Source organism: Phalaenopsis equestris, unplaced genomic scaffold, assembly GCF_001263595.1.
Source record: "Phalaenopsis equestris unplaced genomic scaffold, ASM126359v1 Scaffold000050, whole genome shotgun sequence".
Classification (NCBI taxonomy): Eukaryota; Viridiplantae; Streptophyta; class Magnoliopsida; order Asparagales; family Orchidaceae; genus Phalaenopsis; species Phalaenopsis equestris.
The window spans coordinates 826,334-845,463 of record NW_018164492.1 but is presented as its reverse complement, the minus strand read 5'-3'; the positions used below and the strand labels follow the sequence as shown (position 1 = coordinate 845,463).

General features: G+C 32.5%; 1 protein-coding gene across 1 annotated transcript in view; it reads right to left on the bottom strand.

The window, feature by feature from the left end:
- Positions 1 to 718: 718 nt before the first annotated feature.
- LOC110019138 (protein trichome birefringence-like 5) overlaps positions 719 to 19,130 on the bottom strand; it is a 32,661-nt gene continuing 14,249 nt past the window's right edge. The window contains exons 2-5 of the mRNA XM_020716717.1: positions 2,819 to 3,011; positions 1,607 to 1,800; positions 1,349 to 1,507; positions 719 to 1,275 (exon numbers count right to left, since the gene is read on the bottom strand). Coding sequence (XP_020572376.1) covers positions 954 to 1,275; positions 1,349 to 1,507; positions 1,607 to 1,800; positions 2,819 to 3,011 — 868 coding nt within the window. The 3' untranslated portion in view covers positions 719 to 953. The remainder of the gene's footprint in view (positions 1,276 to 1,348; positions 1,508 to 1,606; positions 1,801 to 2,818; positions 3,012 to 19,130) is intronic.

Here is a 19,130-nt window from a genome sequence, read left to right as displayed (position 1 = left end):
AACTCCCATGAGAGATTGAGCCCGATTAAGGCATCGACAATCCTTCAAGCAAACAAGTATTAATGCATTTAAACCTTCTAAGGTGAGAGGTTTGAATTTGCAATTTGAATGAGACCAATATGAATATATTTGAATACTCTCATATATCTCTATGGGTCTTCTTCCATTAATAGATAGATTGTTTTATCAATCTGATCAATTGTGTTCTATTGTTCTACAATTTTAATAGAAATCTATACTTTGATCAAGGCTCATATTCTGTAAATAAGGGATTTATCCATTTTAGGAATAGATCATCTATTAAGATCTTCCTCATTAAGATGGTCTGTCATTTCGACATTCTTAATGAATTGACTATGCCTCAGGAGAAGACTCTCATCAAAATTGAAGTAACTGAAATAATTAAAATTTGTGATAAATAATTATAAACTATTTATTAAATTAAAAATGAAATAAGCATTTAAGTTTGGTGGTGAAATTTTTAGTGTCATATATAATGGTAAAGAGTTTACCAAAATCTGGGGCAATTGCTACCAAATCTCTCTTAATTTTATAATGATTTTAAGTATTTTTAAAAACAAGTTAATTTATTTATAATAAGAATAAAAACATACAAAAACAGACACTAAATATATATATTTTTAAATAAAAAACAAAAAAAATAAAAAAATAAAAGTAATCCCAAATAAGCACTAGACATTTTTAATTTGAATAACTGAAATTCAGAGAACCTCAAGCTGGTTCCACCCACTTTCACCAAAAAGAATAATCAGTTACACAATCCTAATCACTAGCGCTAAATTAGCTTGCATCCAAACAACAAAACAATGGCATTCTAACAATCAGCACAATCCTAGCAGTTTTCATATTAAGAAATCACTTGCTTATTAATCTTGATGGACATTAAACAAAACAATGGAGTAACTTTACCATGAATTCGCCATGATTTTTTCTCATGTCTGCTCCAGAACAAGAGTTGCATATATCAACTCATTCCATGTATCAGGAACTCCAGGGAGGCACCAATGGCTGCAGTCCTGTCTTCTCTTAGAGACTCTTTCTCCTTCCATCATCCTCTTGCCATAAATAGAAGGATGAGCATCTTTGCGGAAGTTGGTTAGCTTAGTCACATTCAAGAGAATTATGGGAAAATTCATTTTTTCAATTACACCCTCAACAATCTTCATTTTCAAAGGATAGTTGTCAATGATAGATCCACTAAAGGCAGGGGATTTCTCTCCATGACACGTACCGCCGGAATCCCAATCGCCACCCCTAGTTAAGAAAATTTTCATTAATTGAACTTTTATGAAAATATCAAACTATGAAGGCATGGAGATAGTGTAACCTGAAATGAGCTGTAGAGTATCCACGGTAAAAAATCAATTTTTTTGAAGGATTCATGTTACTGTCTATCCACCTTCCCCAAGTTTGCAAGGACTTCTTAAAAGCTTCTGTTGCATCAAATTGTGGATAGACAACATCTCCTTCCTTATAATAGTCCTTCCTGAGCAAAAAAAGGCAAGTGATTTTAGATTTAGTATTATTATAAACATGTCCGAGAAGGATCATCGGAACAAAAGCAAAATTAAGAGGAAGAATTTACCCCCTTGATGTTTTTCCATGGGTCCACCAGTGGCCGGTGTTGAAAACCAATATATCAGCCCTCTTCCAACGAGGGGCGGACTTGCAAATGCGATCTATCATGAGAATTGGACTGGTATTACCCTTTTGGTTGGCACGCTTTCCCTCTCTAACAAGAAAGTGGGACCGAACAAAGCTTATTGTACAGTTATAATCCTGGGAAAATTAATAAAGTTATCAGAATGAGAAATGTGTCAAAATAATCCTCCAGACTTTTTGCAGGGGTCAATGAGAGAAGTGCCAAAATGTTCTTGGATTCTTTGCAAGTGGATCATTTTAGAGCCCGAGTTACAAAAGTATTAATTTAGACCCCGACTTTTTTATTACGAGTTGAAATAGTCTTCAGAAAGGACTATTTTAAGTCACATTGAAATAATATAGAGACTAGTTTGACACTTCTATAAATTCTAGGACTAAAATAGCCACTTTAAATAATCGGGGGACAAGTTTGGCACTTCCCTCCAATCAGAAAAAAACATGACACAATAGCACCAGACATGCTACTGCAGACTACAAGAAAATTAGCAGCCAAATGTTCTTGAAATTGGACAGAGTTTATGTTTAAAAGGATTACCAGTAATGCTCTCCGCACATCTTGGCAAAGAATTTACACTCTTATTTGAATAATTAAGGAAAATTTGCATATCGACTACAAGAAAATTAGAAGCTAAATGCTCTTGAAATTGGACAGTTTATGTTTAAAAGGATTACCAGTAATGCTCCCGCACATCTTGGCAAAGAATTTACACTCTTATTTGAATAATTAAGGAAAATTTGCATATCTCGCACCTAAACTTTTAAATTCACATGCATAGCACTTTTATGCTTTAAACCTATGCATGCAAAGATGTATATCACTTTTAAAATGTGATAATACTGCTGCTTTTTATATGTTATTAAAGATCTGAGTGCTATGTATGTAAATATGAAATTTTAGGTGTGAGAAATTTAAATACATAAGAAATGTGTGCTGTGTATGTATAAGTCCCAATAATTAAAGGTCTCAATTTATAGGATCTAAAAAGCCTGAAAACTGCTACATATCCTTACCAAAAATAGGAAAACAAAGTAGCCTCGCCCTTTTGTTATCTTGTACCCGCGAATATAAGTCCCAATAATTAAAGCTCTCAATTGATAGGATCTAAAAAGCCTGAAAACTGCTACGTATTCTTACCAAAAATAGGAAAACAAAGTAGCCTCGCCCTTTTGTTATCTTGTACCCGCGTGTTTCATACATTCTATTTTTATCAGGCAGTGCTTCACGTAGAATGCACAGTATTGATTCAAACTGGTTACGATTCACAGAATCTCCAACAAGCATCAACTTTTTACCTCTCAGTTTCTCCAAAAAGTCACTTGCATTAAACCTTCAAATCAGAAATGAGGTGAAATACCAATTTTCAGTTTCATGCGACAATTATAAGCTGGTTCCACTAAATTTTTGGGATTAGAAAATGATGACAATAAATAATGAAGAAGCCACAATCATAAAATTAAAAAATGTTAACAACAGATGAAGTGGCAGGCAAAGAAGAAACATAGATAATTTGGGAATAATGGAGTTTCAAGAAACTGAAAATACAGGTGCAATTTCATGACAAAACTTTGGCAATTATCCAAAACCAGAAGGTACAACAAATCCTGAAAATGACTAACCGAATAGTGCTCCATTATATCAGGGACTGCTGACAGAGACTAGTAAATTAATTATTAGATGCCACTCAAAGCAAAGGAGCTAGTAATATTGCTTCCATCAAGAAAAACTGACATTATATGAGCAGGAGGGAACCCAATATCTTGAGTATCAATAAGTACCGACATAAAAATGGTCAAAGATTGAAGAACACTAAACTTTGTGAATTGTGAGGACTATTAAACAAACAAAAAATTTGAGAATTTGAGCAAAAAATCATAGATTGATATGAAAATACCTTAAAATGTAATCACCTATTCACATTTATCTCATACTTAGAATATATTGCCCAACAACGGTTTGCTTGATTATGAGAAAAAAATCAAATACCCTAAAACCTAATATAAAGGCAAATATCAAAGTTTAAAATTACACAATTAGGAATTTAGATGATTTTTGTCTGCATGGCGAGACGTAAGCCTCGAGAGGTTTTAAGGCGTGAGCCTCAATATTAACAAATAGAGTAAAGCAAGAAGTATTAAAAGAAGTTCAAAGTAGCGAGAAGTAACAATATTAACATCATAACCTATTAACATATTAAAATGTAACATATTAACATACCGACATAGCAAAAGTAATAAATTGCTTGAAGTAAGAAGTAATATATTAACATCTAAACATCAAATTATATAATAAGAAAGGTTATATAAAGATTAAGTTATTACTCTCTTTCACTCCTATTGTCATCCATCAAATTAAAAATATAAGTCAAAAAGTTAAAATTTTTAAATTCAAAAGTTTCCATCATTTTAATCAATTAATGAACATTCATTAAAATCAGCAACATTATAATTTACTTTCTTCGTCACATCATTCTCACTAGTATCAATGTTCTCTTCATCTTCCTCTTATTTTATCAATATTAATTAATAAAAATGTTTAGTATATTTTAAACTAGTAACTATGTTTTAAATAAGAACTTCGATTATATTCTTAGTTTTGTATTATATGGGAGTAACAGATTGTTTATTAAGGTTATTTTACAATAACAACAACAGGTCTTTATCCCACTAAGTGGGATCGGGTACGTGAATCCTTTTTCTCCATTTTCTCCTATCGAGTGTCATATTTTTATTTAGTTCTAATAAATTAAGTTCATTTTTATACAACATGCCCAAATCTTTTAAGGTTTACCGTTAACATTCTTAACGTAAGTCAAATCCAAAACATCTAATCTCCTAACTCATTCATCCGATGGTTGAAGTTTAATTTGACTAAACCACTAATGCGACTCTCTCTAATATTGTCTGCCATTAAAGTTACTCCAACCCCTTCACGAATATATTTGTTTCACATTTTGTCTCTAAGTTTAAAGTCACTCATCCATCTGAGCATTCTCATCTCAACAACACTTAATTTTATTCTTCTCTTTTACAGGACAACATTTTGCGCCATAAAGCATTGCACCATAGACCCGAGATATTTAATATTCACTACTTTTAATAACTTGATCACTGATGGCTACAATCCCTCTATTAGATCCACTACTACTAAAAATATATTACTAAACAAAAGCTTTTAGACTCTAAGTTGACCTTCATAATTCGTGCTTTTTCATAACTCATTCTAGTCTTATCCACATGAAGGATATCATCAGCGAAATATATACACTAAGATACAACTCTTATAAATGTCTGATAAGAACAGTCATAACTAAAGCAAAAAGATATGTTACCCGAGATATTTAATATTCACTACTTTTAATAACTTGATCACTGATGGCTACAATCCCTCTATTAGATCCACTACTACTAAAAATATATTACTAAACAAAAGCTTTTAGACTCTAAGTTGACCTTCATAATTCGTGTTTTTTCATAACTCATTCTAGTCTTATCCACATGAAGGATATCATCAGCGAAATATATACACTAAGATACAACTCTTATAAATGTCTGATAAGACCATTCATAACTAAAGCAAAAAGATATGGTTTAAGTTCGATCCCTGATGTAACCCAACTGAAAAAGAAAAAACTTGGTCAATCTTCCTTGTGTTGAACACAAGTAAAAACTCTAGTATACATATCTTTAAGGACGTGAATATAAATACTACATTTTTTTTTTCTAGAACTCTCTAAAGTACTTCTCATGAAACCTTATCATAAGCTTTTCTAAATCATTAAAAATCATATGTAGATCCTTCTTACTCTCTTTATATTTTTCCATAAAATTTCTCAATAACTGTGTAGCTTACATAGTGAACTTGCCCCACATGAATCTAAACTAATTTTGAGAAAATTTTATATCACGTTGTAACTCATGTTTAATTATTTTCTCACATAAATTTAATATATGACACATTAACTTAATTTTACTATAACTTACAAAAACTTGTTCAATCCCTTTATTCTTAAACATAGGAATCAACATACTATTTCTCCATTCATGAGACATCTTTTTAATTTTAAAAATAATATTCAACAGCTTAGTAAGTCAAAAAATTCAAAAATCACCTAAGTATTTTCACATTTCTATTGAAATACTATCAAGATCTACTATTTTTTCATGTTTCATTTTTTTAGTCCTAACTTTCCTTGTACTAATGTGACGGTATAAATAAAAATTCTGTTATTATTTACAATATTAAAATCACTAAAATCGTTCGTATTTTCACAATCTTTACTGAAAATTTTATTAAAATATCTCACCGACCTATGTTAAATATTCTCATATAAGAAAAATACTTTTTTATTATCATTCTTAATATATTTTATTTAAACTAAATTTTTATCTTTTTTCTCTCTTTATTTATCTTTATCGGCTAGTTTTTACATATATTTTTCATCATCTTTAGTATATAATATATTATTAAGATCACTAAAAGCAGAGATTTTAGCATCACAAATTATTATTTTAGGCTCACTGCAGAGCATCATATATTTTTTTCAATTCTCCAAGCTTTTACATTTAAATATTTTTTTATAACAATAGTTTTTATTTTTTATCTATTCTTGCACCTTATTATTTCATCACCAACTATTTTTATTTATAAGAATTTTTCATTTTGATTCTCCAAGCACACCTTTTGTAATTTACTCAATAGTATTGTTTTTATTTTATCACATATAGTATTCGCTACTTCGTTAATATCCCAAATTATCTTGAAATTTACTTATAAAAATAATTTCATTTACTGTTAAGTGTCCTCATCAAACTTTATGAAAATATTCCAATGTATTTTTCATCTAAAACTTCAAAATCAATAATAGATGTTAACATATTTACAATATTGACAATCTATTATTCTCATACAAAAATAATCAAGTTTTGTTTTATAAGATTCATTCTGATAAGTGATAATATATCATCTTTTTTCTTAAAAAAATGTCAGCAATAATAAAATCATAAGCTAAAACAAAATTCAATATGATTCTATCTTCTTTATTAAATCTGCAGTTGCGCCAAACAGGCCCTAAGTAATCATAAATATTTATAAAAACTTTTACTACTCTATCAATATGTTCATTTAAATTTTCTCTAATAAAGTTTTTTTTCAAGAGGTGTATTTTATATTAATTCTTCTAAGTCATTTCAAAATTTTTCTTTCGAACATATATTTAAACCTACTTGAGCACCATAAACACTTATAATATTAAGAATCTTAATATCAACAACAATCATTAGAATTATAATTTTATCTCCAATTCTATTAATTTTTAAACATTATCATTTGAACTTTTATTTATAATTACACCTACAACTAGTACAACTTCTACCTGAATACTAAAGATTAAAACTTAAGTTATCAATTATCTAAAGACTTTTCTCTTACTCATTTAATTTTTTTAATAGATAAAATATTTATCTTTTTATGAACTATAATATGTGCTAATTCAATTAATTTATATGTGTGAGTATCTATATTCTAAATTCATATCGTAATATTAGTTTTGTTAACTAACTTTTTTGCCTTCTTACGTCCATAATATGAGGAGCATATATATTTATAACAATAATAATCTTAATATCAATAACAATTTTTAAAATTATAATTTTATCTCCAATTCTATTAATTTTTAAATATTATCTTTCAAACTTTTATTTATAATTAAATCTACATCATTTCTAATGCGACTCCTAGCTGAATAATAAAATTTAAATCAATCTCCTTGACTTTTCTTCAACTCATTTAGTTTCTTGAATGCACAAGATAATTATCTTCATATGATACATAATATCTACTAATTCAATTAATTTAAATGACAGTACCTTCCAAATTCTTATCCTAATATTAGTTTCATGGACTAACAATTTAGCCCGCATCCGTTCATAATATGATAATTCATATTTAACACTATATACAGATGTCGGTGCAATGACCCTCGCACACATTTAATTGTAATAAAGTCATATAGCACGAAGCTTCCAAGTGACCCTAGCATTGACTCAATGATTTAAAGGATTCAAGTCATAATTTTCCAACATAAATTTACGCTCACTATCGACTACCAAATGCAACCATCCACTTTTAGCATCCAAGACTTGAGACCTAACAATGGCAGCATTATATTTATTTTACCTTTATTTATTTTAAGAAAATATCTAGATCTAATTGTGTGCACTTTATCAAAAATGAGGTGAGGGCGGGCCTCATTTATGGGAGACAAACCTCACGTGGTACCCAAAGAGGGGTAAATATCAATACAACTTTTTTAAAAAGATGTTGAGGCGGGCTTCATATTGCACAATTTTAAACCATGGCAAATATAGTTACAAATTATCTGTGAACAAATGTGTGGAACATTCTAGACATCCATCAAACATATTCTTAACTTTCTCAACACCATTATTAAGTCAATCTCTTCCATGTAACCCTCAATCCAATGCTAGTGTTGACTCTTAAAATACATATTTAAGACACGAAACTAATATTTTCACATCAAGGCAACATTTTGCCATTAAAAAAAAGAAATGACATCTCAAATTATCCTTATATCAACTTAACTCTTAATTTGCAACCCAAAGATCCAATAACATAACTCCAAAAGTTTCATTTTTCATACATGTTCTTAACTCAACCATGTTCCAAGTGCTTGCAAAACTGATCCTTAGTTTGATTTTGTCAGCATATGGCAATGCATAGCAAGCATGCCCTATGTAAAATTAACATCAAAACATAGTTCCATCCAATTTTTCAGCTTGAACTTCGACCAAATTGATTTCTAGTTTTCGAGCTTTACTTCTTCATCCCTTCAGTTCTAGCATCTGGTTCAACCATTTTGAAACCTTATATTTCTTTTTTAATTTTTTTCCCATGTTTTATCCACTTGAAATGAAATAGCACTAGGGTTCTACAAGGTCGCAAATACTCTTCAACCATTACATAAACAATGGATATTTGTCTTTACTATGAATTTATACTAAGATTGATCTCCTTGTTTTTCAATCTCAACCACCTCATCATCCTCCATTTTAAATATCCTCTTTATAACGAAATATCCTGAAATTCCATCTATGTATCTCTTCAACCTTAACTTGCTTACTCGATTATGCAATTTAGAAGAAAAAGCGATTAATCATACCATGAAATCCCATGATGCTGCACTGTATGAAATGCACGGAATGATTCATTAGAACTTGTACAGAACTTGAAACCACTAGTTTCACAATTACTTGGCATTTAATTTCAAGTACTACATAGTGTCAAGAATTATCCTTTCACACAATGCCTACTGAGCATACTCCCCAAACTCTTTTATGTCAAATGCCATTTTGATCTCCATCAATGAAATGTTGTGCTTCATGGCGTAGCAATCACGAAAGTTGGCAAGTAATTAAAAAGAGTAGTCGCTTTATATATATATATATTTATATCTGTCTGTGTGTGTGTGTGTGTGTAGTCCTGTGTATATTGAGTTGCTAGCTATATGATTGGGTTCAATGGGCATTCATGTTGGCTAGTCTGGGTACATTTAAATTTCATGATAAATTCATTGATTAAATCAAAGCTATGACTTATAAATGCTGGCCTTCTATCATTATTAGCGGCACCTCATGTTATTTTTGTTAATGCCAGCATGGGGTTGGTTGAGTTGGTCCTGTATCTCACCTTTCATCATTATAACTTAGTAATTATCTAGGAGTCTTAATAATATTTTATGGAGTGCGCTTCAACTAGATTAATTTTGAGTATAAATGCTGGTTTTTCATCGATTTTGTAGATGGTGTTTTATATTTTTACCGATATTATTTAATTCTTGCACTGTCATAAGCATATCTTAAGGCCTCTCATTAATGTTGAGAAATCTACTTCTATAGTTCACATAATTGCCCTAAAAGTAGAATAAATCTTATTTGTCATATTATCAATTCTATTATTAGGTATGTTTTTGTTATTCTCCCATCTTTTTCTTCTACGGGTAAAAAATCCCACTAAAAAAGTCATCAAATTACATTTTTAACATAACAAATGGCTTTGGGCTGCTAATGATCATTATAGCAACTTAGCAAGATATTAGACCAAGTTTAGTGTATGTTGCATAGCCTTTTAAGGCAGTTTGGTGTTGGATAATTCAATAACATATCAAAGTCGTTTCCATTTGGTCCAAACTTCTCCGTTCCAAATATCGTTATCCTAAACACCCTATTCCAATTAAGAAGAAGAGTATTGATTTTCAGATTATGTAGTATTAAACATTATACATCAAATAAATGCATGCATGAATCTCGAGGAAATCCAACAGACACAAGTATAGAGGAGAACCGTACAATGGAACCCACGAACAGAAGGCCAAGGGCCCGTGAGCAGAAGACCAAAGGCCCGTGGGAGAAAGTCAAAAGCAGACCGAGCGAAGGTCGTCAGAGCTAGAGACCTAAGCCCATCAAACAAGTGGAATCATCAATCTATCTGGCCTGAAAAAAGAACAAATCATCGCCTGTCATCTCACATACGCCCATGCAATTCCTCATCTGGGGTCGAGAATTGGTCACAATACACTCAACAGAACATCTCGAATAATCCTTCTTGTCGAGAGGTGAGCTAACTATCGGATTACGATAATTTATCCTCTATCGGTTAGCCTAGCCTTATTCCACTGATAGGGGTTTCCTATTTTGTGATGGATTGTTAACAACCAAATTAATACGGTCGAACAAGTCAAGTCTAACTGACCCGAAGAACATTGAAAATCGACTGACAACCCAATTCAGTACAGGTTTCAACGACCCAAAATCAACTAAGTTTAAGGGACCAAGTCGGATGAAAGCCAAACAAAGAGCTTGTATATGTAAAATACCTATAAGCCCCCATTAAAGCAAGTGCACAAATGCAACTTCATATATTGTACCACCTTTCTCTATAAATAAGAGAATATTTCATGAATAAAATGCTACGCGCTTTTTTAAAATTAATGTTAATCAGTGTGCATTTCTTTTTGTCTCTCACTCTCTCACTTATTTTATACTATACTCCCAACATCTTAAAAAAGTGCAGTGAACGTGAATCATGGCAGCAACAAGAAAGGAGTAGCCCAAGGAGAAGTCCACAAAAGAGATACCGCTGACATGGAATGCTGCAAAGAATTTATGCAGTAGCAGATGTAAGAGTTAAAAGACCAGATGATGGAAGCCCTCAGAGAAATACCTGCTCAGGGAAGAGAGCAGAACTCCCGGGAGTAGAATCCCCAAGAGCAGGACCCTCAAGAAGAATAGTCGACACCCAATGGACGAAGGGTGATCCGAGGCCCAAAAAGGGTTAGAGATTTCTAATATTAGAACAATGTTGGGTCAACACTAAAGGGCAAAAAATGGTTCTGAAGAACTAAAGCACCATGCCGACCAAAGAGCGTTTTCTTTAGGAAGATTTTCGAAGTTGAGCCCCCGGAGAGATTTAAGATACCATCACTAGAATTCTAAAAGAATCGGACTAATCCGACAAGACCACATGGCGTCCTTCGAGTCAACCGTCTGTCTATAGAAGATTACAAATGCATTGAAATGTTGAGTGCTCTTCACCATGCTATAGAAGTTAGTCCTTAGATGGTTCGACGGACTACCAGCGAGAGTAATTACCTCCCTTACAGATTTCAAAAGAATGTTCGTGGCACGGTTTGCTAGCGCCCAAAAATCAAAAAAGTGTTCACAAGGCCTACTACAGATCAGGCAGAGACAAAGTAAGAGTCTTCGTTCATTTGTTACTCGATTTCAGAAGAATAGGTTGAAGGTGCAGGATCTGGAACCCGCAGTAGCACACAACACCCTAGCCTAAGGGTTGAAGGAGGGACCTTTCCACTACGCAATGGGTCTTCAACGACTGAAGACGTTAGCCGGATTATTGGAGCTGGCCAACAATCATATCTTGGTCGATTACAATTTCGCCCCTCCTTCCACCAGAGTGGAGTTAGCCACCCATCATCTGCAGAAGAGGCTCCCAGAGATGACAGATGGAGATCAAAGGAAGACTCACGTCCTTCCGTTCGGCTGCAATACAAAAATAACCAGTCGCCCCGGGATAACAGGGGGGTTGACAAGAACTACAACTGAGGGGGTCAGATTCAATACCGTCACCAGCAGTCGACTCATCATTGTGAGTGACCATCAAACGATCACGAGACCCCAAAGGCGACTCCACTGAGAGACTCGATGATCGAACTAATGAAGGTCATTTAGAACAATGAGTATTTTAAAAAAGCGCCGCTGATGAGACCTGAAGCTTTTCTTTGAAATACCAAAAGTATTACAGAGACTATAGCCACAACACAAAGGAATGTCGACACCACGGTAGCCTGATCAAGGAGTTGATTAAAGTTGGGAAACTTCAAGACTTTGTACCACTAGGAGCCCAGAGCAAGGGAAATCTTCAGTCGAAGAAATTTCAAATGAACCAGTCCGGACAAATGTCATTCATATTGATGGGATAGTACCTGTCCTTTTCAGAGAATGTGGAAATTCATCCCGGCGAGCCAGCCAGAAGAGGCTTCGATCGAGAGAATTAAACGCAGCTATTTTTGCTTTGAAGCATACCACTAACCCACCAATCACATTCACCAAAGTATATCTACCCCACAAGGAGAACCCTTACAACGATGTTATTGTCGTCATTGCTATAATAACTACAAAAGTGATAGCATCTTGGTCAACATTGGCAACTCTGTGAACATTTTGTTCAAGTCAGTGTCCAAAATGTTCAAGTTAGTGTCCAAAAAGATGAGACTCAAGAATGACTGGCTGACCGCACCGGCCGGATCACTTTACAGCTTCTCAAACGAGAAGAAGGAAGTCTTAAGAATAATTGCACTAGCAATCACCTGAGGAGAATGTGAGAAGCAGTTTAATTAGATGGAGGATTTACTAGTGATTGACTCGTCACCATCTTACAATGTCATTTTCGATCGGCCTCTACTCAACGACTTCAAAGCCGCGTGTCAACGTACCACTTAGTAGTAAAGTTTATATGCGATGGGAAGATCATCACTGTTTGGGGAAGCCTGGAGCGGTCTCGTATTTGCTACCTCTGGGCGGTCGGCAGCATGGAGTAGAGGTCGCTCAATCTTCAGGGGGTTCTCTCGAGACTACTCTTGAAATTCTTACGGTCGATGAAGAAAACCATAACTTTTTTCTAATAAGTGAAAACTTTGATGTAGGGTCGAAGGACTTGCTGATTTGAACTATCCAGGAGCATCCAGATGTCTTCGCCTGTTCAGCCACCGAAATGTCAGAGATACCGATTGATGTCGCCTGCCACCGACTAAATGTCAATCCAACCACCATGCCAATGAAGCAGAAAATAAGGTATTCGACTGACCTTTGTCAGACCAATTCGAGTGGAGGTACAGAAACTCCAAGAAGCATGATACATCCATAAAGTGTAATACTTGATTTGGGTCTCGAATGTGGTGATGGTGCAAAAGGCCAAGGCAAACGGAAGATGTGCGTGGATTTCATAAATTTGAACAATATATGCCTGAAGGACAGCCATCCATTACTGAGGATCGACACGTTAGTGGACTTAGCGGTCGGTCACTCCGTGATGAGCTTATTGGTACCACCAAATCAAAATGCACTCAGCCGATCCAGAAAAGACGACTTTTATAACTAGTGAGAGTGATTTTTGTTACAATGTAATATCTTTTGAGCTCAAAAATGTTGGAGCGGCTTACCAACGTCTCATAGATATAATTTTCAAAGCAAAAGAGAAAAAACAATAAAAAAGGGTTGTTTTTTAGCAATATTCTAAGCAAACCTCAAAGCTTTCTTTTCCCGTTTTCTTTCTTAAGCTTTCATTGGCATTCCTCTTCAAAGAGAGTGCATCTTAAAGTATTGCCCATTCAAAGAAAGATTAAAGAAATACTTAGTGGATTCAAGTATACGTGGGCACAAAAGAAATGAGATCACCATTAAGCCAAATCAATAAATTATTACTTGTACATTTCTTACAATTTATCAATTCAACATCTAGATTAGGAAGAACTGGAGAAACCATTAGTTTGTTCAGGCATTATTGTCCTTGGTTTAAAGAAGGTCTGTGAGGCTTGAGGCTTGCCATTAGAAACCATGGATAAGTGAAGTTTGAAGAGCTTTGAAAAACTTAGCATGGCGATTTCTACGTAGTAAATGTGCAGACATGGTTCGTGTTTAAACAACTGAAAAATCTAGCCTTGTGTTTATTTTTTTCAATGTTTCGCCACTTAAATATTTCCTATTCATTCCTACACACACTATTCACTCAACTCTAATAGCTACTCAATCTAACACACAAGCTCAGAATTGGATACCACATGCTTTTGCACGTGTGGTTCACATGGTGGTTATTTTTACAATTGGATAAAATGCAATTGTAAAGTTTGACTCTAAACTCTTAGTTTTCCTTTTAATATTTTCCTTTTCAAGAAAAAAATTCACCATTGAATTAAATCCAATAGTCATAAAATATCATAATGTGAGCCACATTTATAAAAGACATGTGGCACCACAACTAATACAAACCTTGCTAATTGCATCACTTTAGGTTATACTTTAACACCACGCTTGATCTTGATAGTTGTAACCACGAAAGGGAAAACATGCTTGTTTAAATACAGAAACAAAAACAACATACAAAATCTAAATGCAAGGTATCACTAGCAAGTTGGTTTCCAAGTTAATCTTTAATAGTCACCCATTGTTCTAGTACTCAAAGAAAAGTTTCTCTTAGCCATGTAGGTTTGATTTAGAATATCATAATCATCAAGGAAACTGGATTTTATGAAATAAAAGATCCATGCGTCAAACAGCCATACTTCAGCAACTTTTTTAAAAAAGTTCAAGATTAAAAAAAACAGCATGATCATTTGGATTTTCCATTGAAGGATATGGCTATCTATTTTGGTTTCACTTCGTTGTTCATTTTTATGCCTTCCATTCAATACCCTCATATTTGAGAAATATAAATGGGCGGATGATATTCGCACCATTAAAAACAGGCATTTTCCAGCCGAAAAAAACCATCTGTCAATGCTAAAAATGCATCAATGTTTTTTTTTTTTCAATGACTTTTGATCTGCTAGAAAAAAAAAATAGATCAAAAATGCATTCTGACGAACATAAAAGTCAACGTAAAATTTTTCTTACTGTTTATCCGCAAGCAAAAAATGATGTTACAAACTATTCAAAATCGTTGGAACATGCAAGGTCTGGTGGAAAAATCTAACAGGTCTACCCATGGACTTGTTTATTCTTTATTTGATATTGCATAACTTCTTGAAACACCACAATGAGGGTCAACAAGTGGCTCGCACACTCCAAGTGATCTCCTAAATCAATAAGTGAGTTGAAATCCTCTTTGATATAAATCAACTCAAGCTTCATATAGTGTTAAATAAACTTGGACATTGTATTTAGCACGTGTACATCTAAACTTCCCCTCAGAACCACAAAGAGGGAATCAAGAAATTATAAGCATAAAATATTCAACTCCGGGAAATTAATCAGCTAATCCTTTTTGCTATGGTAATAATTTATAATTCATTCACAACTGCAAATTGCAGATATCCATACTATCTATTATGATGAGATATTCTAGTTGAATATAAATTATTTGATGATTTCCATCAAGATACATAAGAAATTATTTATGCACATCAAAAAAAAAGAATGAGATGAAGACACACCTAATGCCAAAGATATTTGATCTTAGTGCAGGATAATCTATATCTTAATAAGCTTCAAAATAATCTTAGGTCAATAAATAAGATTGCTTAAAGATTCAAACGGACATAATGATAAAGAAAGACACTTGTTTCCCATTTTATTTAATAAACAAAATAACATACTATGATATTGAACAACTCTTTTATTTTCATTATTATAGAAATTACCATAACGAAATCATATTAAAATTAAAAATTTACTGGAAAATTTAATATCCACCAAAAAATTATGGATCTAATAAAAAAATATAGATCTATAAAATAAACCCAAGATCTAACAAAATTTAAAAAAAAAAATACATTTTTATATTATATTACTTATATTTAACATGAATTCACCTAAATACTTTAGATCTACAAAATAATACATAGATCTAGCAAAGACAATATAGACGTAAAAATAAAAGTAAATCTAATAATTAGCATACAAATCTAAGCTAAAAATATCAAACAGAACACATGTCTATAAATTAAATAGAGAAATTATAAAAACTCAAAATTTCACAAGCAAAATTAGAGAAACCTACATGATGAAATCCCAAATTAAAATATCTATGGGGCAGAGAAGAATGTTTAACCATATATATATTGGAAAAGGGGGCTTGGGAGGGCTTTTTCTATTTTAGATTTTCAATAGATTTTGATAGGATCTCCATAAAAATTTTCACTAAGTATGTTCAATTGATTTTTGTGCAAAAACACCTCCATAAAATTCTCTACTCATATTTAGTGAAAACTTTACCTACAAAGTACCGATTGAATTTTCACAATAAAATTTTAAGAAAATTTTACCATTAGTGATGTCATTGATAAAGCCACATTTTTCTAGTGTTATAAATCATTGAAAAATAAATGTATATGTTGGAGTCAAGTCCAATTAAACTTCTCAAATTGCATGTTGCTCACAATGGTTAAGTTCTTATAATCTACGAGTATAGAACATGTTATACCCAAAGTTTGATATGGTACAAGCGCAAAATACCCAAAATAAATAATACCACACATTTTCAACGTTTTTGAAAGTCATCAAAAATCATCCATTGCATTCTTCACTTCGAAACGATCATTTTGATGTAGGAAAATATGTCTTAATTTTTAGAGACGTGGATGTAATGGAATTGGTTTCCATTTGACATAATTTGTCAAAGTTAAGCAAGTGGACAAATTTGTACTTGGAGAAACAAAAGAAAAAATTTCTATAAATAAGAATAGTTGGTAGTGGAATAATAATATCCAACAAAAGATAAAATATAAGAAGTTAGGTTATAAAAATTGGTTTAAATGTAAAAACTTAGGGAACTGAGAAAAATATCATACAACCCGTAGAGAGTCTAAGAGAACAATCTTTGATGCTAAATTTTCTGCTTTTAGTAATCTTTATAATAGATAAAAAACTAAGGAGGATGAAAAATATATGTATAAACTAACCAAATAAAGAGAAAAGAAAAGTAAAGATTTAACTCAAGTAAAGTGTATTAAAGATGAAAATCAAAAAGTAATTTTCTTAAAAAAAGATATTCAAAATCGGTGGGTGAGTTATTTTGATAAACTTTTTAATGAAATTTCAGAAAATACGATCGATCTTGGTGATCTTAATATCGCCTAAGTGATCTTAATATCATTAATAATTATAAAATGTTTCATTTTTACCGTTACGTTAGTATAAAAAGAAGTTACCGGAGCTTTAAGAAAAACCAACGGTAGAAAATCTGTAGAACCAGATGATATCACAATTGAAGTTTGGAAATATTTAGAAGATTTGGGAGTTTCTTGGCTTACTAAACTCTTTAATATTATTTTAAAAATTAAGATGTCTGAGGAGTGAAGGAAAAGTAGTTTGGTCCTCATTTTTAAGAATAAAGGGATGCTCAAGAGTGTGCAAATTATAAAGAATTAAGTTGATGTGTCATACTTTAAAATTATGGGAGAGGGTAATTGAACATAGGTTAAGACGTATTACAAAGATTTCTCATAATCAATTTGGATTTATGTCAGGCAGGTCTACTATGGAAGTTATACATTTATTGAGAGGTTTGATAGAGAAATTCAGAGATAATAAGGAGGATCTACATAAGATTTTTATTGATTTAGAAAAATCTTACAATAAGGTTCCAAAAAAAATCTTTTGGAGAGTTCTTGAGAAGAAAGTTGTTGATACGACTTATATTCAAGTCATTAAAGATATGTATCCTAGAGCTGTTACTTGTGTTTAAAGTGAAGGAGGATTGACCAATTACTTTCCTATTTCTGTTTTTTATTTCTATTGGTTTACATCAGGGATCGGCTTTAAGCCCATATCTTTTTGCTTTAGCTATGGATGGTCTTACTGGAAATCTACAAGAGGATGTACCTTGGTGTATGCTTTTTGCTGATGATATTCTTCTCGTGGAAATATTAAAGATATGCATACAAGATTTGTTACAAGTGTTCAAATAGAATGAGGATTGACCAAATATTTATTTCTATTGGTTTACATTAGGGATCGTCTTTAAGCTTATATCCTTTTGCTTTATTTATGGATGGTCTTACCGGACACTTACAGGAGGATTTACCTTGGTGTATGCTTTTGCTGATGATATCCTTCTCGTGAATAAGATGAGAGAAAAAACTCGGGAAAAACTTGATTTATGGAGGTCTACCTTGGAGTCTAAAGGCCTTCGTTTGAGTAGAACTCAATCTGAATACATGGAATATAATTTTAGTAGTAGTAGCTCTTGTGACAAAAATGGAACTATGGGTGGTCAAATTATTAAAAGGTGTGAATGTTTTAGATATCTCGGGTCTATTGTTCAAAGTGATGGTGATATTGATGGGAATGCTTCAAGCCTACTGTGTGATAGAAAAGAACCGTTTAGACTGAAAGGAACTTTTCATAAAATGGTGGTGAGACATGCAATGCTCTATGGCGTTGAATGTTGTCCTTTAAAAGAGAACCATAAAATTAAGTTAAGTGTTGTCGAGATGAGAATGATTAGGTGGATGAGTGGCTTTACACTTAGAGACAAATCTTAGAGATAAATTGTGAAATGAATATATCCGTGATAGGGTTTGTTTAGCTCCATTAGCGGAAAAAATTAGAAAGAGTCGTCTTAGATGGTTTGGTCAAATTAAACGCCGACCATTTGATCCGGTTAGGAGAGTAGGTCGATTAGAAGAGTAGATGGTTTAAATTTGACTATGTTAAGAAAGTCGGAAGTAGACCTATGAAGACTTGGGCATATTGTATAAAACATGATATTAATTTATTAAAATTAAATAAAAATATTACCCTAAATAGAATGCAATGGACAAAAAGGATTCATGTAGCCGACCCCACTTAGTGGGATAAAGGTTTTGTTGTTGTTGTTTGTTGTTGTACTATTTATGAGTTACAATAGCTTGAGGTGGATTTTTTTCCTCTTTATTAGACATGCAATTGTGGATGTGAATCATATCATTATAAAATTAAGGGTAATTTAAATTAAAAATATATTTGCATATACATGCATAATAAAGTTATACGCTTAGCAATTTAAAACATCCATCATTTCTCCATGTCGTAACTCTCCCTTTCACTTGTAACGGAGAGTTAAACCTGAGAGCAGGCTGAAGAAAAATAAGGAAAGAAAAAATGGAAAAGAAGAAAAAAAGTAGAAAAAGGAAGAAATGTGAGGAAGAGAAGAAGGA